Below are 24,181 nucleotides of genomic sequence, written 5' to 3'. Positions count from 1 at the left end.
GCCTAGGGCGAAGGACAACCTTGTCCGGATGAACAGCCAGGAAAGGAGGTTTAGAAGAAAGGGCTTGAAGCTCACTCACCCTGCAAGCAGAGGTGATGGCAACCAAGTAGGCAGTTTTCAAAATTAAAAGTCTGAGAGGACAATTATGAAGTGGATCAAAGGGAGCGCACATAAGATAAGTCAGAACCAAGTTCAAGTCCAACTGAGGCATTACGAAAGAAATAGGAAGGGAGAGATGAGTAATGCCCTTAAGGAATCTATTTACAATAGGGGATTTAAAAAGAGAAGGTTTGATCAGGAAGCCTAAGAAAGACTGAAATAGCTGAGAGATAGCCCTTAAGAGAGCCCAGAGCAGAGCCCTGCTGGGCCAAAGAAAGGAGGAAAAGAGAACCTCAGAAACAAGGGCAGAAAGGGGATGCACAGCCTTACCTGTGCACCATGCCACAAATTTGTTCCATCAGAAGGCGTATACCATTTTAATGGAGGGACACCTGGCTGCCAAGATAGCGTTATAGACTTCAGGAGGACGGTCGGATGCCGTCAACTGCCACCACTCAATCTCCACGCAAGGAGGTGCAGGCTGGACAGGTTTGGGTGGAGGACCGACCCCTGCTGCTGCGACAGAAGATCCTCCCGAAGAAGCAGTCTGATCGGAGGCTCGATGGTCATGTGTAACAGCTCGGGATACCCCTCTTCGTGCCCAATTTGGAGCCACAAAAATTACTTGGGCCTGGTCGCGCTTCATCTTCTTCAGCACTCTGAGCAGAAGTGGTATAGATAGAAAGGCATAGAGAAGACCGCAACTTCACTCGCAACGAAAAGCGCCGCCTGCCAAGTGCCGCCTTGGAAATTCCAACACGCAGAACTGCTGACATTGTGCGTCCTCTTCGATGGCGAATAGATCTAACCAAGGCTCTCCCCACTGCTGAAAGAGACACTGTACCACCTCCGAGTAAAGACGCCATTCATGATCTATCATGCACCTGCGGCTGAGTTCATCCGCTCTGGCGTTCAGAGAACCTGCCAGGTGTTGAGCCACCAGAGATATGTCCTAATGTTCCAGCCATGTCCAAAGGCGGAGAGCCTCTTGACATAGGGTCTACGACCCAACTCCGCCCTGTTTGCTGCAGTACCACATGGCAGTGGTGTTTTCCATGAACACCTTCACTACTCTTCCCCGGGAGAGAATGCCTTTATTGCAAAACAAATCACATGAAGATCCAGAAGATTGATGTGGAGCCCGGACTCCGCCGGAGACCAGAGGCCTCTGATCTCGGCCTCTCTCATATGGCCGCCCCACCCCAGAAGTGATGCATTTGTCACCAATGTAAACGCTGGTTGGGGAAGGGAGAGGAATCTGCCATTGACCCAATCCTTGTTCGTGACCCACCACTGCAATTGTTGAGCAGTGCCCTCTGAGATCTGGAAGCAATCGGATAGATTCCCCTGATGCTGTGCCCACTGGAACTTCATGTCCCACTGCAGAGCCCGCAAATGCCACCTGCATGACCCACCAGCAGGAGGCAGGAGGCCAGGAGGCCCAGCAGCCTCAGGGTCATTCTGAGCAAAACCCAGGATAGATGCTGAAAAATCGAAATCATAGCCCAAATATCCCAGACTCTCTGCTTGGGAGGATAAACCCGAAACGGAGTCGTGTCCCGAACTGCTCCGATGAAAAGGAGCTTCTGAGAGGAAGTCAGGTGCGACTTAGGCACGTTGATCGTGAACCCCAGCGAATGCAGGAGGTCTGGGGGTGGGAGACTACTGCCTGGCTTCAATAGACAGTCGGCGATATAGGGGGAAGACTGGAACCCCTGAATTGCTCAGATAAGTTGCGACCACCGCCATCACTTTCGTGAACACCCGAGGGGCGCCGGTAAGGCCAAAGGGGAGCATGGTAAACAAACTGCTCATGGCCTACAGTGAACGGCAGGCAGCGCCGGAGGGCCAGCAGGACTGGAATGTGAAAATAAGCGTCCTACAAGTCCAATGCTACCATCCAGTCTCCAGGGTCCATGGCCTACTTCTGGGACAGGGACGCATTTGATGGCTCCCTTGGCTAAGAGGGCCATAGCTTCCTGTTGGAGAAGGGCCAGGTGATCCTCTGACATGCAATGGAATTGAGGTGGCATGGATGGAGGGGTAGTTTCGAAGGGGAGGGAGTAGTCCCTTCGTACTATCTGCAAAACCCACCTGTCCGACATGATGTTGAGCCAGTGGGGGAGTTGATGGCGAATCCTGCCCCCCACAGGTGAATGATGGGCCTGAAAGGTCGGACTAGGAGGGTTTGGAGGCTGCTGCAGAGGGGGCGCTGGTGGACTGGTCCGCCAGCTGCCCCCCCGACCCCCGGCGGTGGGATCCACGTCCTCTGCCACGCATAGGTTGGACAGCTTGCGCAGGCCTGTAAGTTTAGGCGGAATGTGGCGGGGCACCCATTCTGTAGCCACCAAAGGGGCAAAAAGCAGACTGAGCCGAGCGGGAAGTGGAAGCGCGCCCCAAGGATCTGGCCGTAGCCCTGGAATCCTTAAAAAGCTTGAGGACATTGTCTGCCTTATCGCCAAACAGACGATGGCCATCAAAGGGCATGTCCAAAAGCATTGCTTGGACATCTCCTGAAAAACCAGTGGACCTCAACCAGGTGTTGGGTCTCAGTGCTACTGCTGTGGAAATTGTCCTGCTCAGTGAGCTGGCGGTGTCCAGCCCACACTAGATGATGAACTTCGCTACGTCTCCCTTCCGCAACAGCACGAGAGGGCACGGCCCGGGCCTCTCCCAGGAACTGTGGCAGCACCTGTGCAACCATGTCCCACACCAAGTGGGAGTAACTGCCCAATAGGCATGCAATGTTCACCGACCGCAGTCCCAAGCTGGAGGAGGAAAGCATCTTCTTCCCAGGGTGGTCCAGCTTCTTGGATTCCCTAACAGATGGTGCGTTAGGAAATGTGCCTTTGGACGTGGAGGCTTGGACTAGCAAGCTCTCAGGGGTAGGATGTGAAGACAGGAAAATGGGGCCTGGCGGTGGAGTTAGGCAATCATCCTGTCCACAGGAGCCCCTGTGTTAGCTTGGACCAAGTGCCCAAAAGGATGCCCGTAAGGGACTCATTAAACGGCAGGAGGGGCTCCGAGGAGGCCACTGCCGGTTGAAGCACCTTTGTCAGGAGGTTAGTCCTGACCACCACGGTAGGAAGCTAGAGGTTTAGGGCCTCGGCTGCACTACGCAACACCACTGCATAAGATGCACCCTCCCTCTGTAGCCACGGTAGGGGGAGATAGCATGCCACAGTCTGGGGAGGTGTCCAGACCACTGACCTTGCCAAACTACGCTCCGGTTCCTCCAACTGGTCTGCAAGAGGGTCCACAGACCCTTCCCAGCCCTCCTCATCCTCTCCTGTGAGCCACTCAGGGCGGTAGGAAACATCAGGAGAGAACAGGGGTACAAAAGTACCTGTCTGCCGGTCCTGACGTCGGTCCGGAGCCATTTCCTCATCGAGGGAGAGGCCGGGGTCAACGCCGACTGGGGACAGAACCAGCGTCGGAGGCAGTGGAGGTATTGTCACTAGATTCAGTGCTGGAGGAGGTGTCATGAGGTCGACCGGCGCCGGTTCGGATCCAGGCCTGGATCCTTGGGGGCCCTGCAGCACCAGAGCCAAAGCCGCCATCAGAGGCCTAGAGCCCCCAGCAGAGTACGCGGGGCTAGAGGGCGCGCCGGTGGAGTCGGGCTGCCCGTAGATAGAATGTAAGGCTTCGTAAAAGCTTAGAAGCTGGGCAGAGGTCGCTCCAGCAACTGGAAAGGGAGGGAAGGCTGGAGTCGACCCAACAGCCTCTCCGGGCAGAGCCGGATAACTCCCTTCCCCGTCCTGCATCACGTCGGCCAACGGATAAGGGAGAATGCGAAGAGCGGCTACACTTCTTCGCCTTCTTCTTGTGCTTCGACTTACCCGAAGACTTTGATGACGAGTGATTATAGTGGCTCCGCGATCTCCTTCTTGACAGGGACTTAGAACAGCGCAGAGCTGACTGCCAGGCCTCGAGAAGCTCTCGGGACTGCTCCCGCAAAGACTTCGGATTCATGGCCCGGCTGTTGGAGTAAGACTTCGGGTTGTGGTAGTGCTCCAGGCACCAAAGGCACACAAGGTGCGGGTCCGTGACCAACATCAGTTTGTGAGAGGAGGCACAAGCCTTGAAGCCGGTCCAACGGGACATCCCTACGTGCACTAGGAGTCGATCAATTCAAACAAGGGTGTCGACAAAAGTCAGAAAAAAATTGAGTCAAAAGTGACTTGCGGTACCGCTGTTTCCGGATCTGTGCTGGCCGGAGCAAAAAAAGAACGAACTGGCGTCCGAGCACATCTGAGTAGACACTGCGACGTCATTCTGGCAACCACAACGCAAACGACAGCGGAATCGACCGGTGCCACCTATCTATGTGCAGGGGTACCGCTGAGGAAAAAAATTCTTCGGATCCAATCTGACACCTTGGGGTAATTCTAAGGTGAGGAATCCACAACTAATTGTCTCTTTCAGATAAATACTTTTTATTTTCAAAAACAGACAGTGCAATTTTTCAGTTCAACAATGTTAACCTATGGGAGGAAAAGAAAAATGCAGTTTCGCAGGTAAGTATACGACATACAAATCCAGTTTTCGGGGTCTGTGGTCAACACTAGGCAGGGTTCAGGTTAGCACCAAGACTGCAAGGGCAGCCGGGTGCAGAGATCAAACTCTGGGTCGGGTGCTCAATGTTAACAAGTCGAGACTGGGGGTGATCAAAGATGCGATGCTCAGAGGTGAGTAAAGCTGTGTCAGGGGTCGATCTCCTAGGTTTAACGTCAGCATGGTCTTGGTGACGGGACCCTAGGGGACCATCTTCAGTCCCAATGCCCTAGGTACCAGGGTACCATTTACTAGGGACTTGCAAGGGGAATCTGAAGTTGTGCCAATCATGGTACAATTTTAGGGAAGGAGCTCTGGCACATGTCACCTGGTCGGCAAGGACCCTGTGCAATTTCAATCAAAACCACAACATGTCCCAGGCAAAAAGAGGCGGCTACCCAATTTTCTCTGTGTCAAATACAACAAGCAGCTTTGCTCACTAAATCTTTATTATATTCCTTTTTTATCAGTAAATCATGGAGAAAAAAACTACCAATGAGTAGACAGTTTTATTATAAGAGAAAGCAGTGCAAGGCAGCTGGCTCCCCAGTTCATTGGACGGCCTTTTGAAGTATATCAGATTTTGCTAGAAAGCACGGCTCATGTTTTGCTGGCTCTATCAGAGAGGAGTCTAGGTTGTTAATTTTAATAAAGAAAGCAATAAAAGGGTGCTTGATGTAAAAGGTTAAGTAGCCTTGAGAGGACTGTAGAGAGTTTTTCTGAGGCAAAATGTGCTCCAATGTCCCCCACATAGACAGAGTATATTCAGTGTTTAAGAATAGAAACAAAGGTCACCCTATTGAGAACTGCTATTCACACAGTATAGCCAGCAAGCGTTAAGAATGCAGAGCTGAACTATACTAAATAGTTTAATTTTCTTTGATGCCATAAATAGACAGGTGTTCGAGGATACCATGTATTTTACAATTTTAAGAGTTTAAAAATAAACCAAGACAAATTAATAGTGGTGGCACAGAACTGCATACAATGAATACAATCACAGTAAGTAAACCTACTACAGCATTCAGCTCTACTGCCACCATGTGCTTGGGATTCAGCATCCATGAAAAGAGGATAATGGGAAAGCAAAGGAGTTTCTCTTTAGGCCCAACAAATAAATCTCCATTGATCGCATGGGACAAACGTTGAACTCTAGCTTAGGCTTTCAGCATATCCACCACCACCTCTGGCTGGGGCTTACCTGCTGGATGGGGCTCTGAGCTTGGAAGAGGATGCGCCGGCCCAGCAGCTCAGCGAAGATGCATCCAACAGACCATATATCGATGGAGCTTGTGTAGTGGCGGCTGCCCATCAAGATCTCAGGAGCACGGTAGTACTGCGTAACCACCTCCTGTGTCATATGCTGAGACTCATCTGGCTCCTCCACTCTAGCCAAGCCAAAGTCACAGATCTGGGGAGGGAATAGACAAGAATGACTGCCTCCATCTTATATGCCATGGTTCTCTTCCTTGGACTTTTCAAGAATCTGACATTTGGAAGGTACGATTCGGAGTAGAAGCAGAGAAAGAATAAGAAAGCACTAAATAGAGGGAGAGGGGAAGTAAAATAGGATAGTGGGCAAGGGGTAAGAAACAGAAAAGGCCTACAAGTGGGACTTTAAGAGTCATTTACACAGCATGTGCAGTTTATAGACAGGCCATATTGATTATGAATAAAACAATTGTGACACACTTAAATCACTTAGAAGTGCAGGAGGGAAAGGGGAACATGGGAAACATGATGTTAAGGTTCTTGAATAGCATGCATGCAACTCAATGTGATACAATGGACAAGATCAGATTTAGAAGAGAGACTGGAAAGAAGATGCTATCGGAAGGTAAATCAGGGGAACAGGACGACATTATGCCTTTTTAGTTGGTTGTACAGTATTTAAGCTCCTCGAAGACCTTTTTGGAGGTGCAAGGGGGAAAGGGGGAAGGTAGGTACCATGATGTTATGTTAGTTTTTTTAATATGTATCAACAAAAGAGAGAGTGAGGGATTTTTCACCGTAGTGAAGGGAGAGTACTCCTAGTCCCCAGGACTGAATTTAGTATAAACAAAGGAGGAGTATCACCAAAAGAACCATTGGAGGTTCAGAATGGGATGTCAAAAGAGGACCCATCGTTTTATATATACATACACATAGATACTACTGGTCATTATAACCTACCAGTATCTACACTTTGTTTTTATTATTGTCCAGTAACGGCTGAATAAAGTCTTTTCCCCAAGTCATACCAGGACAATTTTTAACACCACTTTTTCTTGAACTATACACCAAAAACCAGCTCCACTGTAGTCAGGTGTCGCAGCACACCAATGATGAAGCATGTCACCAACCAGGTTGGTGAGTGAGGGGTTTCTAAACAAAAGGATAATGCCCTTTTGTTTCCTCTTTTGACATCCCATTCTGAACCTCCAATGGTTCTTTTGGTGATACTCCTCCTTTGTTTATACTAGTTTTTTGAATATTACATGCAAAGGACAGGCTACAAATCAATAAATCTCCATGAAGGAGTCTCTCATTTGCGAACTGTAGCAAATGTTTTCAAATGATTTGCCCCAGCCCGGGGGTTGCTGAAAATGCATAAGATGACTGCTTCTTAAGTCTCCCTGCAAAGAAATGATGGTGTGTGACCATTCCGGGTGACTTTTTTTATGGGATTTTAAATCATTGCCCTTCATACTAAGGTACTGACTTTTCTTCAAATTAAAATTGTTCAGATGGTCGTATTTGCTGTAATGTTAAGTAGCAACAAGTCTCTTTTCCTCTGAGTAATCTAGTTAAGGGGGCAAAGCACCTGAAGAGGGTCTAAGTTTATTATGCTTCTTTTGATAAAACTTAACTGCAACAATGAATGAAAATAAACTCTTGATTTCACTTCTCCCATCTCAAATGTGTCATAGCTCTTTAGCAGCATGTCTCTGAATAACTTTTTAGGCGAGTCTGCTACTTTTTTTAGTAAAAACATTTTACTTTGTATTTGAAAAATACCTTCCTCACAGCTAACTATCACTACTCCTCTTCGAGTTTTGTGCTGGGAGAAATGTTTTGCTGTTTTGAATACATATAAGAAGGGAGACATTTTATTAGTGCAAGCTTATCATTGCTTTGAATATTACTGCCTTGTCTAAAACACTATTGATGTATTAATCATGACTCTCTCTCTTAGAGAAGCTAAACCCTCTCAAGCAAAGTCGTTTCGTTTCAAAATGCTTTATTCGGTTTGTACAAGTACAACCATGTAGCAGCACATAAATACAGTTTCAAATTCATATTTATGTCAATTAGATAGTGAAACAGTTTAAAAAGAAAAATAACGACAATGTCCATACCATTCTCAAGCAAAGTCAAACAAAAGGAAACAAGCAACTCCACCACCAACCATTAAACTCAAAACAGTATCAAAAGGTTTTACACAGCAAAATCTTGGAGGCAAGTTATGCAATACAAGCTTAGACTGACAGTTTGCACAGTAAACATTCAAATAGTTCAGAAAGACTGCTAGTTAAATTAAAACCAGACAATAGAGCCATGGTCGGGTACATTTTCTTCCAAGTTAACCAAGATCCATGCAATGGAAAAGATTTGTCATGATCTTGAAAACAGAAAATATAATTTGTGCATATTTACTCTGTTGTGTTATGTGTATTTGCAGAGCAATCAATCATCGGGGTCTCCTGGAGCTCAAGAGGGAGCAGCATGGTCAGGCCTAGGTGGGTAGAGCTTATTCAAAGAACAATTTCTTCAGAATCTTAGGATTTTAGAAACAGAAGCAGCAGGTCATTCCAGGCTTTTGGCACGACTTAAGAGAAAACCCGCCTGGCCACTTGCTCTGAATCTGCGTATGTATGGGGTGTGTGTGAGTGGAAGTTCAGCTCAGCAGAGTGATCTGGTGGGTTTCTGGAAATGTATGCAGTCGTAGAGTAAGCCTGGGCAAATGTTGTGTAAGGAGGTTGAAAAGAGCTTGTTTGTGTATTTCCAGCCAGTGGGAGCTCTATGAGGTATGGGGCGATGTGCGTGTGTCATCGAAGGTTAAATGCGAGGCTGGATGCAGAGCTGTGTATGGTTTTAAGATGTCTGGTGAGTTGTGTTCCGATTTCAGCCTATTAGAGGGTAGTCCCATTTCCTAGTGATCACGGTTTGTGTGACAGTTCTGCGTGTGTTAGTGAGGAGCCACTTTAAGATATTAAGCATTGTAAGGGCGTGGAGCAGGAGGCAGTGACTGAGTTGACTTAGGCAATCATGGTGAGTTGAATATCTATGACAATGACAGGTTCTTGGCATGGGGCAATGAGATAGAAGCGGTGAAGAGTTCTGCTGGCCAAAAGGTTAAGTCCCAGAGTAATTATTTTCTGCTAAAGACCACAACTTCAGTCGATCAGTAATACATTTGAGACAGTTAGTTTTACTCCAGCCAGCGACATCGGTCTGGGAGGCAGCGAACCTCGTCCTGTGGTTAGGTGTTTTATTCGAGGGGGAGAGTATTAGCTGTGTGTCATCGGCATAGGAATGGAAGTTGATTCAGTGCGTGCTGATGAAGAGCAGAGCCATTCAAGTATTGAAGAGGGTCTGGCTGAGAGATTATTATTGCGGTACTCCACAGATGAGATTGCGGTCCTTCAAGGAGTATGAGGCCAGGCTGACAGACTGGGTGAAGCCCTACAGGAACAGCGGAGTGCGGGTCCTTGGATGCCAGTTTCATGGAATCATGTGATGAGGTGGGATACCTTGTTGAATGCCATTAAGAGATCCAGTAAGATAGGGCTGCGGTTTCCAGTTTATCCATGATCATCCAGATGTCGTCTGTAGAAGCGACGAGGGCAGTTTCCATGCTGTGCTTGGGTCTGAACTCAGATAGTATGGTGTCAAGATTATTTATGTGAAAATGGTTGGCTAGGCACTATTGATCACCTTCTCCAAGACTTTGCTGGGGTAGGGTAGCAGGGAGATGGGACTATAGCTCGCTAGTGTTGTCCGCTCCCTCAAGGTTTCCCCCCCCCCTTTTTTTTCCTTTAAGAAAGGGAAAGGGGGGGGGGTGAATTGGGGGGGGGGGTGAAGTACAGTGGTGCGTTTGCAGGCTTCAGGGTAGGCAATATTTTTGATGGAGGAATTCAGGATAGGGATGAGCGCTGAGCAGATGGGCTGAGGTCTTTGACAAAAGGTGTGGGGTTGGCATGTGTTTGAAGGGGTCTCGGAATAGATGGACTGCTTGAGGGAGACCGTTTTCTTCTATGGTGATGGCTGGCCAGGTCGTCACTGCTGTTCTGATTGTCAAGATAAGGAATCATGTTACAAGGTCGGCGTGGCCCAGTTAGGTGGTCGAAGTGGTCAATATGCTGCCAATCATGCGTCAGAAAAGATGGGCAATTTCGTGCAGAGGTCCTGTGAGGGGGTAATGCTGGTGGAGCTCGCTGCAGGGAGTTGAAATCTTTCAAGATGGCAAAGACTTGGCTGCTATTGGTGACTGCATCAATGCGGTCTTCGAGTATGGTGTGTTTGGTGGCTCAGGTTTGCCAGTGGCAACGCCTGAGGGATAAGATATAATGTCTATGTTCAATAATCGGTACTAGCTATTGATCGGTGGTTACTTACCCCTACAGATCCAGCGTAAAACTTAATTCATACCCCAACTGGAATGCTATGATCGGGACACATATCCACAGCCCTGTGGTGGAAGAAACTGAGCTTTTGGAGTTCTAGTGATTGCTCGGACTGATGTTCCCATGACATACTTGGCTGCTAACCAATGAATGTACGAGTTACTTACCTCCGGTAACGATGTATCTGGTAGAGACAATTCTAGCCGCAGATCCCTTCCCGTAGAATTATACCCAGGCGCGAGACTGGATCGGAAAACTTTTTGCCACAGCATCCCTGCCTGCCGGGGGACGGCATTACGCAACTCCGCCCAAGCATCGTATGTGACGTCAGCAAGGTCACATAAGTCCCACCCCGGCACGCCTACGTCAATTTTCTTCTGAGAACTTTTCCGCGCCACAACGTAGAGCCAGCAGAGAAACTGTGGAAGCATGGGAACAGTGTGCGAAAAAGAAAAATGAAAATGGAATGGTGATGAACACCAAAAGGAGCAGTGCAAACACGGCAGTCCGCAAAAGCAGGGAAAGAAGAAAGAAGAGAGCACAGCTCTGAGCAGCCACCCTGCCAGTCATGAAAACAGTACCCCCCTTGAGATAAGGAACATATGCAAAATTTCATGATAACATGTAGCAGGTCTACAAACCCAACCAAGACCCATGAAGGGAAACCAGTTCCAAGACAAACAGGGAACGACAGACCTCCAAGGCAACCCCAGCACAGAGTGCGACCACCCCCCAAGGGAGCCAGGGCAGGGCACGGCAAAATGACCCAAGCCCAAAGGGTAGCAGAGGAGCCAGGACCTTCAGAAACAAGAGGGAGGGAAAGGAGGGACAAAGGAAGGCCATCCTCAATCCTGGAACAACCAGAGCAGAGGAACCCAGGAGTACCTATAGATCCAACCTAACAGTGCCAAAGCAGAGGAAGGAACAAAAAGCAAAACAAAGGCTTGTCAAAGAGCAAAAGAATGCACACACTCATCAAGCCATCCACTGGGAGGCGAGTGCAGAAGGACAAGCTAAAGGGTCCTCGTCGAACGGGGAGGAAGGGCGGGCCGTGAAGGAATCTGCGGCTAGAAGCGTCTCTACCAGATACATCGTTACCGGAGGTAAGTAACTCATACAACTGATAGAGACTACTAGCCAAAGATTCCTTCCCGTAGAATAGATATCCTAGCCATACCCACGGGGAAGGAGGGCCTGCAGAAGGACCCCACCAGCCTGGACATAACAGAGAGGCCCACAGGGGACTAGTCCAATGGACAGGGCGAAGAGCCCCGTCCTCCCAGGCAAGGAGGGGGGCCCCACAAGCAGACCACCACCGACCCCAAGAGGGATGTAGGAAGAAGAAAGGATTTGAAGAAACCCGTTCACTCGCAACAGAGGAACCAAGGGCAGGGAGGCCGAAGCACCCCACACCCCTACTAGGCAACAGAGCTTCCATCCAATGCCAGAACAAGGAAGAGGAAGAAGAAAAGCCTAGAGGGCCAAGGAAATGAGGGAAACGAAGGCTAGCCCACCATAGACAGAAGGCAACAGACTATCCAGAGCGGCGCGGCAGTAATAAACCACAAGAAGCAGGAATAACAGTCCGGAGCCCCAGGAGGACCGGGCAGGCGACACCTGACAAAGGGAGAAACACAGAATCATCCCAGCGGACAGGAGCAGGAAGGCGAGGAAGTGCCGGGATACACTACTACGAGGTGTCCGCGCACACAACCTAAAGAAGCTTCAGCAACATACATAAACGCCATGGAGAGCAGGGGCCCGAAGGCGACCAGAACTCCCTAGCAGAGCGCATACCGTTACCACTACTTCACAGAGGGTAATTTAAGTCCCAAGACAGGGGAACCCTCTTTGGAGAAACTTCTGCAGCAGGGGAAAAAATGAAAGTACTGCGGGAGTTTGCGGCGAGGCAGAGGCGCCGTGGTCCAAAGGAGGGACCCCCCGAAGGGCCGCACCCCAACAGCACCACATCCTCCAAGCCTGGAGCTGAGCCAGTCGGCGTCTGAGCTGCTGTGGAAGGCCCTGCGCAATGCAAGGGATCCGCTGACGAACCAGGTGGGGAAGAGGGAGGAGGAGGTGACGCCAGCGAGGCCTGCAAAGCCACCGCATATGTTTCCATCTGGACTCTCGACGCCCTTTCACTGGGAAACGGTGGATAGGAGGACGACACGCGGGGCTGCATCACCTGCAGAGATCTCCCCCCCCGCCCCCCAGGCAGGCCGAACACCAGCCCCTGGGGACAAGCTGCGACACTTACCCACCAGAGAGCAACACTCTCGCAACATCGGAGAGGGATGAGGACGCCTACAACGGCCGCTTCTGAAACAGTCTGCTGAGGCTGATTGAGGGGATGAAGCCAACCTTGAATGACGCGCAGAGAGCAGTTTCATCAGGCACTCCTGCCGCAACTTCAGCTTCAGCTGTTGGCACGCCTCACAATCAGTGGTGCCATGATCTTCCCCTAAACACCACATGCAAATGAGGTGATGGTCTGTTGCCGACATAAGACGCCCACACGACGTGCAAGTCTTGAAGCCCGAAGGCATTTGCACACTGTTCCACCAAAATATATCACAATGAGGAAAGAAAAAAGGGCCCAAACAGGCCAGTAACAGAGACCGGATCCGCATTTCACGCGGAAAAGGAAAAAACTGACATAGGCGCGCCGGGGTGGGACTTATGTGACCTCACTGACGTCATGTACGTGGACGACGCTTGGGCGTAGTCGCGTAATGCCGTCCCCCGGCACGCAGGGATGCTGTGGCAAAAAGTTTTCCGGATCCAGTCTCGCGCCTGGACATAATTCTACGGGAAGGAATCTGCGGCTAGTAGTATCTATCAGATTATGGGATTACCAGATACCACAGAAGGCACTGCTGCTTAGCTTTGGGCATGTGTGGTTAACACTCTGCCCAGTTGCAGTCTCTGTTTTAAGGTGCACAAAACTCTTTTGTCCTTTGTGTGTTAAAGTCAGGCTTCATCAATGGGTTCAAAGGCGGTATCCCCCACCAAAATGCAAACCAATGATATGGCTTGGAACTTCTGGCTCAAAACCTTAATACTAATTCTGTTCTGATCGGCATCCTCGCTGCACAGACCATGCCTAATGTTGACTTAATGCAGATATTAGTGATGAGATTACTCGCTTGAATGATGTGAGATCTTTTTTATATTGTTTTGCACAATGAGGTAATCGGCCTTCAAAATCTTTTCACAGCTGGTAATATCTATTAAGTAGCATTGTGCCAATTGTAACGAATAGTTTCTTACCTGTCGGTGTAGTTTTGCAGCTTGAAGATCTTTCTGGATGCACTATGCTGTGCATATTCCGCAATCTGGTGGTTGGGTCCGGAATCCTAGTCTTTTTTCTCCTTTTTTTCTTCTTTTGTCGTAGCCCAGGTGGGCGTCGACGTCCCACCATTTGGTGTACCTTCGGTGACGTCGGCGTGCTTCCTGCGGAAGCTACCACCCTTGGGCGCCATCTTCGGATTCTTTTTTCTGTCTCTTTTTCATTTTTGTCTTTGTAGTGAATCCATGGCTATGTTTGTTAATCGTTTTTTCAACGTAATTCTTTTCACGTATCTTTTCACGTATCTTGTAAGCTTCAACTTGCTTTCTTTTCTATGTGTTTCCACCTTTTTCTCCAGCCTCATCTTTCTGGCGGAGGCGGGTGGGTTCACTAGTGAATCCAGAAAGATCTTCAAGCTGCAAAACTACACCGACAGGTAAGAAACTATTCGTTTTGCAGTGTGAATCTTTCTGGATTCACTATGCTGTGCATAGATTTTGTAGCGGTTTTCGTTACTTTTGTGGCGGTTGGGTGGAAGATGAGTGTTGGTTGTTGAATATATGTTGAAGCACCTTTTATTATACTTGTGCTTCTTTGTTCATTTGTACATCCACGCAATAGTGCTTAGTGAACGTGTGCACAGAAGCCCATGTTGCCGCCAGGCATATGTCCTGAATTGGTGTGTTGGCCAGAAAGGCAATTGTTGCTCCTTTCTTCCTGGTGGAGTGGGCCTGTGCCCCTCCTGTTAGCTCCTGGCCGGCTTGTTTGTGGCAGAATTGTATTGTCTGTGCGATCCATCGAGCTATGGTGTTTTTAGTCACTGGTTTGCCCATGTAACTGTTTGCGAAGGATACGAAGAACTGTTTTGTTTTCCTGTGGTCCTTCGTCCTTTCAATGTAGTGCATCACAGCCCTTCTTGCGTCTAGGGTGTGGAGCGACCTCTCAGCGCTTGTAGTGGGGTTTTGGAAGAAACTAGGGATCTGAATACTCTGATTCATGTGGAACCTTGACACCACCTTTGGCATGAAGTGTGGGTCTGTTCTCATCACGACCCTGTCACTGTGTATCTGGATGTAGGGTTCCTGCAGTGTGAGTGCCTGCAGTTCGCTCACCCTTCGTAGCGAGGTGATTGCTACCAGAAAGGCCATCTTCATCGTTAGTATTTGCAGTGATGCTTTGTGGATGGGTTCGAAAGGTGCTTTCATGAGCTCCGTCAGTACCACATTTAGGTTCCAGGCCGGTGGCGGCATTCTCTTTGGTGGCGCTATTCTTTTAGCTCCCTCCAAGAATCTTTTTGACTTGGGATGTAAAGCAGCTTCTCCCTGTTTCTCCTCTTGTGTATGCCACAATCGCTGCCAGGTGCACCCTCAGCGAGGATGAGCTTAGCTTAGCATTAATTAGGTGCGTGAGGTACCTTAGCACCGTGGATTCCCTGGTCAGTTTTTTATGGAGTTTTTTCTTGCAACACCATTGAGTGAATCTTTTCCATTTCTCCCCATAGCACATGCGTGTGCTGGGCCTTCTTGCCTCTCGCAGCACCCGCAGGGTGCTCTCTGGTAGTTTTAGGTGTGCGAACTTGAAGTCCTCAGGAGTCAGGCTGAGAGGTTGAAGCTCTCCGGCTCTGGGTGTAGAACTTCTCCGTTTTCCATGGAGAGTAGGTCTCTTCTTTTTGAGAACTTGTGGGGGGGGCCCTGCGCCATCTCCATTATCTGAGAGTACCAGGTCTGTCTGGCCCATTGTGGTACCACCAGGATGAGCGTCATGTTGCTCGTCATGCATTTGTTGAGAACCCTGGGGATCAGTGTTATCGGGGGAAAAGCGTAGGCAAATGTTTTTGACCAGCTTATCCATAGGGCATTCCCCTGTGATAGTGCTTCTGGTTGCCTGGATGCAAAGTATTGGCATTTTGCATTCCGGCGTGTTGCAAACAGGTCTATTGTTGGTGTGCCCCCATCTCCTGAATAGTCTCTCTGTTTCCTGGATATTGAGTTCCCACTCGTGGGACGCTGAAGTCTGCCTGCTGAGCCAATCCGCTTCTACATTGTCCTTCCCTGGCAGGTGTATGGCTAGCAGGTCTATTTTTAGTGGTATAGCCCATTTCCAGATTTCCTGTGCCAAGCTTGACGGAGGGAATGATTGAGTTCCCCCTGTTTGTTTATGTAAAACATCGTTGTGGTGTTGTCTGTTTGTATTAGCACCTTCTGGTTGTACAGGTGTTTCTGAAAAGCCTTGAGGGCTAGCAACACTGTTTTCAATTCCAGGTAATTGATGTGTCTGACTGCATCTGTAGGGCTCCACAGACCCCTCACTTTGAGCCTGTTCGTGTGTGCGCCCCATCCCTTCTGGGATGCGTCTGTGGTGATGGTCACTGTTGGGTCCGGTGGTGTTAGAGGTTTCCCTACTGTTATTCTTTCCTTGGTCCGCCACCTTATTTCTTCCTGCACCCTGTGCGTTACAACCACTAGATCCTCCCAACTTCCTGTAGCTTGTGACCAATGCTGTTGCAGCCACTCTTGGAGTGGTCTCATTTGTAGGCGTACATTGGGGACCAGGTGTATGCATGACGCCATCATCCCCAAGATCTTGCTCACAGTCCTCACTGTCAGAGCTCGCCCCTTCTGGTAGTGACGTTTCTCCCTCAGTAGGCTGAGTGTTCTCTTTTCGCTGGGTAACACCCTGCATTGGACGGTGTCGATCTGAGCTCCCAGGAAGATTTTCACTCGCTCTGGTTCCATCGAGCATTTTCCCCAGTGTATAGAGAATCCCAGGATTGCTAGCATTCTTGTCACCTGTTCTGCATGATCTTTGCATGTCCTGTAAGAGCTTGCCTTTACGAGCCAGTCGTCGAGGTAGGGGTACACGTGTATCCCCTTTCTTCTTAGGTGTGTGGCCACTGCCGCAAGGCATTTGGTGAACACCCTTGGTGCGGACTTTAGGCCGAATGCCAGGGTCGTGAATTGGTAGTGATCCTTGTTCACTGTGAATCTTAGCATGTGCTTGTGCTGCCTGTTCATGGGGATGTGCAGGTATGCATCTTTGAGGTCTATGGTGGACAAGAAGTCCCCGGCCTTTATCTGTGGGATGACCTCTTGTAGGGACGTCATTTTGAATTTCTGAGTTTTTACGTATTTGTTTAGGAACCGTAGGTCCAGGATGGGTCTTAGACTTTCGTCCACTTTTGGCACCAGGAAGTAGTTTGAGTACACTCCCTTGTTCCGTTCTTTGAATGGAACCCGTTCGATGGCCGCTTTGAGGAGGAGTTCTTGAGCTTCCTCTTCGAGTAATCGCAGCTCTCTTCCCGAGTGCTCTCTTTTCTTTGGCTTTCTGTTTGGTGGTCTCTTTTCCAACTCTATGCAGTATCCGAACTGCATAATGTTGAGTATCCACTTGTCTGTTATTTTTCTCCACTCCTGGAGAAAAAATCTCAATCTTCCTCCTACTGGCGTCACATGTTCCTTTGTGTCTTGTCCATGTAGCCCTCTCCTCTTTGTTTTCTCGTGCTCCTCCCCCGGAGGGTTCGAGTGGGAGAGCACCTTTTTCCGTGTGAAGTCACTTAGAGGGGTGTTGTTCACCGCCTCTCCTTCTCTGGCCCCGTCCATTTTCTCTTGATCGAAAGGACTGGCCCCTGCTCTGGTAGTTCCAGCTTTGCCTCTGCTGGCCCTGGTGACCTTGGTTGTCACTCTGTTGCCCCTGGTGGAAACTCTGGTGTGAATCTCCTCGCTGACTTCCACCTCTGCCGTTCGGCCTCCGTGTAGGAGTGCCCCTCCTCATCCCCCTGAATTGCAGGGCCCCGATGGACCTTGCTGTCTCGTTGTCCTTCTTCAGTTGGGTGAGCTTCTCGTCAACTGGGGCCCCGAACAGTGTTTCACCGTTGAAGGGTGTGTTCAGGATGTTGTTCTGAACCTCCGCCTTGAAGCCTGAGATCCTGAGTCAGGCTTGCCTTCTCTCTGTGATGCCTATAGCCATCAGTCTGCTGGATGTTTCTGCCCCATCCAAGGCTGTCTTCAGGCACGAGTTAGCGATGCTTTTCCCCTCTTCCACAAGGTGTGATGCCCTCTCACGGTATTGTTCCGGGAGGTGCTTGAGCAATTGGCCCATTTCATCCAAATGCTGGTATTGATGTCTATTCAGGAGGACGTTGGAGTTCGCCATCCGCCAGTGCGTTGCGGCGTTCCTCTCTATTTTCCTGCCAGTTAGATCCATCCTCCTGCTTTCCTTGTCAGGTGGAGGTCCAGATGTTGTTGGGACGTTTGCCCTTTTTCTGGCCGTTGCAGCGATTATTGAATCTGCTGTGACGGATCCCTTGATGTAAGCTGGGTCCTGGGAGGAGAATTTGTATTTCTTCTCCGTCCTCGGCGTTACTGATCTGCATGTAGCCGGGTCCTTGAAGGCTACATTAAGGAGGTTGTCCCATGTACTGCATGCTGTTGCCAACTGGGACTTGGGGATGGTGTCAATAGCTTTAGACATAAAGAGGCATTTGATACCCTAAACCCTTATCTTTGGGAGGTCCTATGAAGAATGGGAATGGGTCCAGTGTTCTAGTCTTGGGTTAGACTGCTCTATACTGAACTGGTGGCACAAGTGTGCACTGGGCAGACGGTGTCGGATTGCTTCCCAATTAAGAGAGGCTCTAGACAAGGATACCTTGTCACCATTCCTTTTCACTTTGGAAATGGAGCCCCAGGTGATTCGGCTTCACCACAACATGGCTGAGTGGGGCATTGAGGTAGGAGGCATCACATGTTGTCTCGCTATATGCCGACGATGCCCTTTCTATGTCCCCCACTCTGAATGGTCTTTGAGGTGTTGCTCCGGATCATGTAAAAGTTCGGTGGGGTGTCTAGAATTGGGGTCAATGAGCAAAAGACAGTACTGTTCCCTATAGCAGCACTGGCGGTCATATGACAAACGGCGCTCCCGGCTATCGAACTAAGCTGAGAAGGTTGTCACTTCCAGTACCTGGGTGTACAGGTGGCAAATAACCAAGGGACCTTAATTGCCTTAATATGGGTAGAGTCCTTTTAGGGCTGGAGGAATAGATTCATGTTTGGATTCGCCAACCCCTTTTCAGTAATGGGCAGGGTCGAGTTGAGCAAAATTGTTTTAAAGCCCTGTTTGGAAGCCTTGCATGATGTTCCGAAAATCCACATTTTGGAAACTCAACAGCCTCCTGGTGTCCCTTGTGTGGGCTGGTAAAAAAAGTAGAGTTAAACTAGACAGCCTAATACTGGACACTGTAGTAGAGAGCCTGGGACCGCCAGATATGCAACTACATTACTGGAGCATAGTGGTGCATGGATTGCCCCAACATGAAGAAACTCCTGGGGATATGGGGGGCGGATGCGGATCTCCCACATTTCCTCATGTTGGAAGCAGGTATTCCAGGTGATCACCCCTTCTTAGTCAGACAGGTGGCAATGGACTGGGAGCACACAGGTGTTCAAGTGATGCGTTGAGTGCCATATGCCAAGCTCTTGCCTGTCCGATGGCTGAAACCCATTTGTGATATTTGGTCAGTGATGGACATATCACAATGGTCTGACGGTGGTTGCAACATTGTAGGTGATCTCTACCTTAATGGCACGTTCCTCACACTGTGAGAGCCACAGGATAGCTTTGACCTCCAGCAAGTTTTAGTTGTATACCAAAGTATCTTGTACTTTTCGTGAAATTCGAGATAATATACTGGAGAGGCCTAGGGCCTCAGCTTAATGCCCCCATTTTCACCACCGGACTTTCCAAATGTGCCTTTCTTCAGAGTTCTATACCAGTCTCCCCTCCCACACACTTCCCCTATCAGGGGAGCAGGGATGGGGGAAACCCTCCTAGAGCAGTGCGATGCTAAGGGATTGCTGCATACGTTTAGGTTTATTGAGTTAAGGTTTACATCGATAATATGTAATTAGACAAGCACTGCTTTAATCCATGCAAGGCTGGACATGAACATGGATACATTGTATTGTCTACATTGACGCCTTATGCTTGATTCTGTACCAACTACAATAAAAACATGTTTCAAAAACAAACAAAAATGAGATTAGACACAAACCCCTCACCTTCAGAACACAGTTGCTGTTAACCAAAAGGTTCCCTGGCTTGATGTCTCTGTGAAGCACACCAGCAGAGTGGAGGTATTTCAGGCCTGTGGGAATAATCGTGTACAAGGTAAGTTAATGAGTATATGGTATGCTTTCAATTTATTCCAACTAATAACAGCGGATGTATATCGTACAACCACCCAGTGCATTGCTGACCAAGCTACCCTACCAACGAGCACTATAGAATTAGCTGTATAACAATGCTGAACTGTACTACAATGCAATCTTGACCATGCCAAAACTTAAGACTGCTAGGTCAAGTACCCCCTGGATGAGAACATAAAAAACCAAGTTGTTTGTCAGCCAGGCAGGTCTTCATTGGTGAGGTTCAGCTCCAGCCCCACAAAACACAGTAAGATACAGTAAGATAAAAACCAACAATCAGGTATACTCATGCCACATAAGCAACGTGCTTAGACAGGAAAAAAATAGTAATTAGAAACAAGTGATTCAAACTTTTTGAAGCGCATCTCAAGTACCAACAAAAAAGGAACAGTTCTCTAGTTGCTTATGTTCCCACTCAGATGCGACCTTGTCATCTTTTTTTAATATAGTCAGCAACGTTTCCAGCATTGCCATGACTGTCATTTGGCTGGAGCCACACTGTTTCAATGCACATCAATTATTGAATGAAAAGTTATTCAAAGGAATATCCAGTAGTTAGGGATGATCGAAACATTGCTATAAACTATATTTTTGCATCCTCAGAACAGGCAGAGCATGAAAAGCATTTTACTGAGACTCCCAATAGCAGTCATTTTATATACTGTGCCAAGCTCAGTGATAACAGGGTTAAACAAACAGGCTTTGCTCTCACAAATCTAAGAGTTTCCACTTAGTGTTGTCCAGCTGGAACTGAACAGCAGCCAAATATGACCTTTCAGCCTCTGCATCCCATGAACAATTACACAACTCCCAACAGTTTCCTCCACAGACCCATCCTCTTCTTCCCCACCCAGCAAAACACTTGGTTTGATGTACCTCGCAGGATCTGGTAGAGGAACACCTTGATATGGTCGGAGCTCAGTGCTTGTGGGGACACAATCACCTTGTGCAAGTCGCTTTGCATCAGCTCTGTGATGACATATCTGAAGCGGAGCATAGTCAAAGAGTCAAAACAACAAACGTGAATGCTGATCTTCTAGGTCTAACAGCCAACAACAAAGCCACAAGATTATGCTCTCCCACTGGTCTACCAAAAAAACAGATATAAACTGGGAACCATCACATCAAGGACTGATCATTCGATCACCATGAACTTTACCATCCACGTAGACCTGCAGGAAATCAGGATCTGGGACGAAGAATGCATATGTGATGAAATATGCTAATTAAGCACATCTAGCAAATGTCAACATAATCAGATTCTGCAGTTCTTCTCTATGTAGAGCATATTAAAGGGACTCTTGTAAGACAGTAGTTTCCCACTCTATCCCTTTGAAAGTTGGTAGTAAGAAAGTAATTGCAGTCTCTGCTGCACGTACGGCTCTTGAACATGTGGCTGTGTCTGATCATCTATCAGAGGCTTATTTCATTTTTTTATCAATCTCTCAGTCTACGTTTCAGACCAACGGGTGGTGATTCTCAGTATCAGTCACTCTTTATATGTGGCCCTCGATGACTCATCACTGTTGACTGTCTTAGCCTCAACCCTCAGTGATTTACTTTGTAATCTTTTCCCTCAATCAATAAAGATCACTTTCTCTGTGGATGCATGCACCCAAATTATCTTATACATCCGAGTCAGTTATGTCGTAAGCTGAGAGTTAAAGATTAAATTAATTGTTTGAATGCTAATAACTTTCTTGCAAATCAATGGAGAAATGACAAAACTGTTTGGGGGTAATTAAAGTAACATTTCTATTTTGATATCCATAGTCATTTAGTTCTCAACTACACCAAATATGCTGAGCAGAATCATACCAGCTTAGAATGGAGATAGAGTTTTACTGTGGAAAAAACACTTTAATGGGCTGGAGTAAATAAGAATTTGAGATACTTGTTACAAAAGATAAAGGGAAGTTATTTTGATGCGAACGTTCTGGAACAGTTATTGAACCAGTGTTTGGCAAAGTATTCTTGAGGGTTATTGATGCCAAGCTAAGGCAAAAGATGTATATTCCAAACAAATGGGGCAGGGTGGCAAATCTGCAATCATCAGAAATACAATTGCCCTTCATTCGAAAGTAAAACACAAAGTTTTGCACAGACAGTTTGAGAACTTAGTCAATTAAAGAAATATTTTCAGTGGGAAAAATTTTAAGAAAAACATCAAACAAAACAACAACCCGACAGTCTTGGTGCTCAAGGGCCCAGAAGCTAGACGTCTGAGTTTGCTGAACTTTGGGGTGTAGTATAGAAAGGGCTGGGCTCAAGACATTGGTTCAAAGCCCTGCTCCAAGAGCTAATGTGTTTGATTTTCAACATATGGGCCTGAGCACCCACATCCTGCTGCGTCCTGCGAGAGGCTTTGTAGGGAATATTTAGGGGCACAGTGGTTGAGTGCAGAGCATGCTGCAAACAGATAAAGGTAATTCGCACTCTTACTATGGCCAGGCTCAAATTTAACATAAGAAAACCCAAGAAATTAGCTTTCTTTTAGGCAACACAGGAATTATGACACGTCGAATGCAAACTCTTCAGCATAAAATTCTAAAAAAGAAAAACGCATTCTGAAGTGTATGAAGCGTGAGGCAATAGGGACAACGAGACTGGCTAATTTCAGCAGATTTCAGAGTTTAATTAAATCTCAAACTGAAACTAGCTATTACAGTGAATGTTAGATTTAAAATAGGTGGTAACAGCGCTTCTATAGTTGCTGCAATGTCAGTTAAACCATAACATTTTGCTTTTTGTTGTTAATAATTGCTCACTATTAAACAAATCTGCAAGGAACTAAAAATGTAATTCACTGTTATAGTTTTAGTATTAATGTGACATATAGCATTGGTCCCAAAGTATGATTATCCCACTTTAGCTTTGAAAGGATCATTAGTTAACTACAGAAACAAGCACTGGCATAACCAATAGGTCTCGCCTTTTTGTGACTTTATAAGTGGTTAGTTATGCAGTACATTATCCTGGGTGCTGTCCAGCCATGGATTGAAGCATTATCAGGATCATCTGCACCACTTTTGCCTTTGCTATATTATGTGGCAGATATCTGATGTATTTCAGGTTTGAAATTACATTTTAGCTTGCTAGCTCAGCTTGGACATTTGGTCTTAAAACTAAGCCAGACCCCTGGCTCTGCTATTCTCATGAATCCCATGGTTTTTATAACTTTGTCAGAATTACATTTGATATGCGCAAAGGATGAGGTTCCTGTCATCATAACATACCAACATTCCTCTATTAATACCACCTTCAGGGATTTAATTGGGCCGGGTCCGTCCAGGTCTCAACCTGGTAGTAAATAAAAATGCACATTGTGTAGGTCCATAAATAGCAGATTTGTAATTGTATTTATGTAGTGTTTACTACCCCAGACTAGTTGTTTAAGTGCTGCAAAACAAAATGTACATCTTGACTGCTAAATGAAACATATTTAGCTGAACTCTCAACTGACAGAAAAGCAACTGCAGAGCCTGTATTCTGTATTTCCGATGAGACTCAAACCTTCTGGCAGAAGGACACCTCCGGTAGCGGAGTCGAGCAAATGGACTACATCGAGAATGGGAGTGAGGTGTAGAGCGTCGTCTGCTGCTGGCGATAGCGCGTCATGAGATGCTTGTAGACTCGGTCTGTCAAGTGGACAGCAGACTGAACCTGGTGGAGATGCATTGCAGGGGGTAAGAAATATGCCACGGGGCTGAGTGAAAAGTGTGGAATGTTGTGAGAATGCCAAGGGCGATTAAGAATATGGAGTATTTTGGATCGGGACGTACACGATAAGAAATGCGTTACTTACCTGTAACTGCAGTAATCCAGTATTGGTATCTTTCTTTGAATCACGTGCCTGAATCATTCCCCGTCGTCGGGGTGGGAGTCCCCGGTATATAAAAAGAGTAATGTCATAAAGACATATACATAGCAATAGGCAGAGGCCTCTCATTAGTAACATATCCATGTCCTTTTGTAAAAAGGACCAAACTTTGGCCAAGAGCCAATCAGATATCACCACCCTCTAGAACCTTCCTGGAAGGAGCCCTAGTCCCTCAGATTTTCGTAAGCACCGTGCTAAGTAGTACTTACTGAGAGAACCAAGGTGAGCCCTTCCAGGGGAGGTGGTGAAAGATACCAATACGGGATAACTGCAGTTACAGGTAAGTAACGCATTTCTTATCCAGTATTATGGGTATCTTTCATAGATTCACATGCCTGAATCAGAGTAGCAAGCAATCACCAGCACATTTTGTATGGTACAACATGTAAAATTACACGATATAAGAATACCATTTGTGAAATATAACAAGTACCAAAAACAATATAATAGAGAAATGTGCAAGTAGACAGTAGGAAGGTGGGATGAAGAAAGAAGGCTCACCTCTAGTGAAATAGATGACAGAGCACAGCTTGTCCCACTGCTGCAT

At 47.5% G+C, this 24,181-nt stretch overlaps 1 protein-coding gene across 1 annotated transcript in view; it reads right to left on the bottom strand.

Annotated features, from left to right (window-relative positions):
* Positions 1–24,181, bottom strand: part of LOC144768630 (serine/threonine-protein kinase NLK2-like) — a 329,305-nt gene that overhangs the window by 153,606 nt on the left and 151,518 nt on the right. The window contains exons 4-6 of the mRNA XM_078652439.1: positions 20,631–20,737; positions 19,608–19,693; positions 5,855–6,064 (exon numbers count right to left, since the gene is read on the bottom strand). Of these exons, the coding sequence (XP_078508565.1) occupies positions 5,855–6,064; positions 19,608–19,693; positions 20,631–20,737 (403 nt within the window). The remainder of the gene's footprint in view (positions 1–5,854; positions 6,065–19,607; positions 19,694–20,630; positions 20,738–24,181) is intronic.

This window comes from Lissotriton helveticus, chromosome 7 (assembly GCF_964261635.1).
Source record: "Lissotriton helveticus chromosome 7, aLisHel1.1, whole genome shotgun sequence".
Classification (NCBI taxonomy): Eukaryota; Metazoa; Chordata; class Amphibia; order Caudata; family Salamandridae; genus Lissotriton; species Lissotriton helveticus.
Note: the sequence above shows the minus strand (reverse complement) of the source record. Positions and strands in the feature narration are given on the sequence as shown.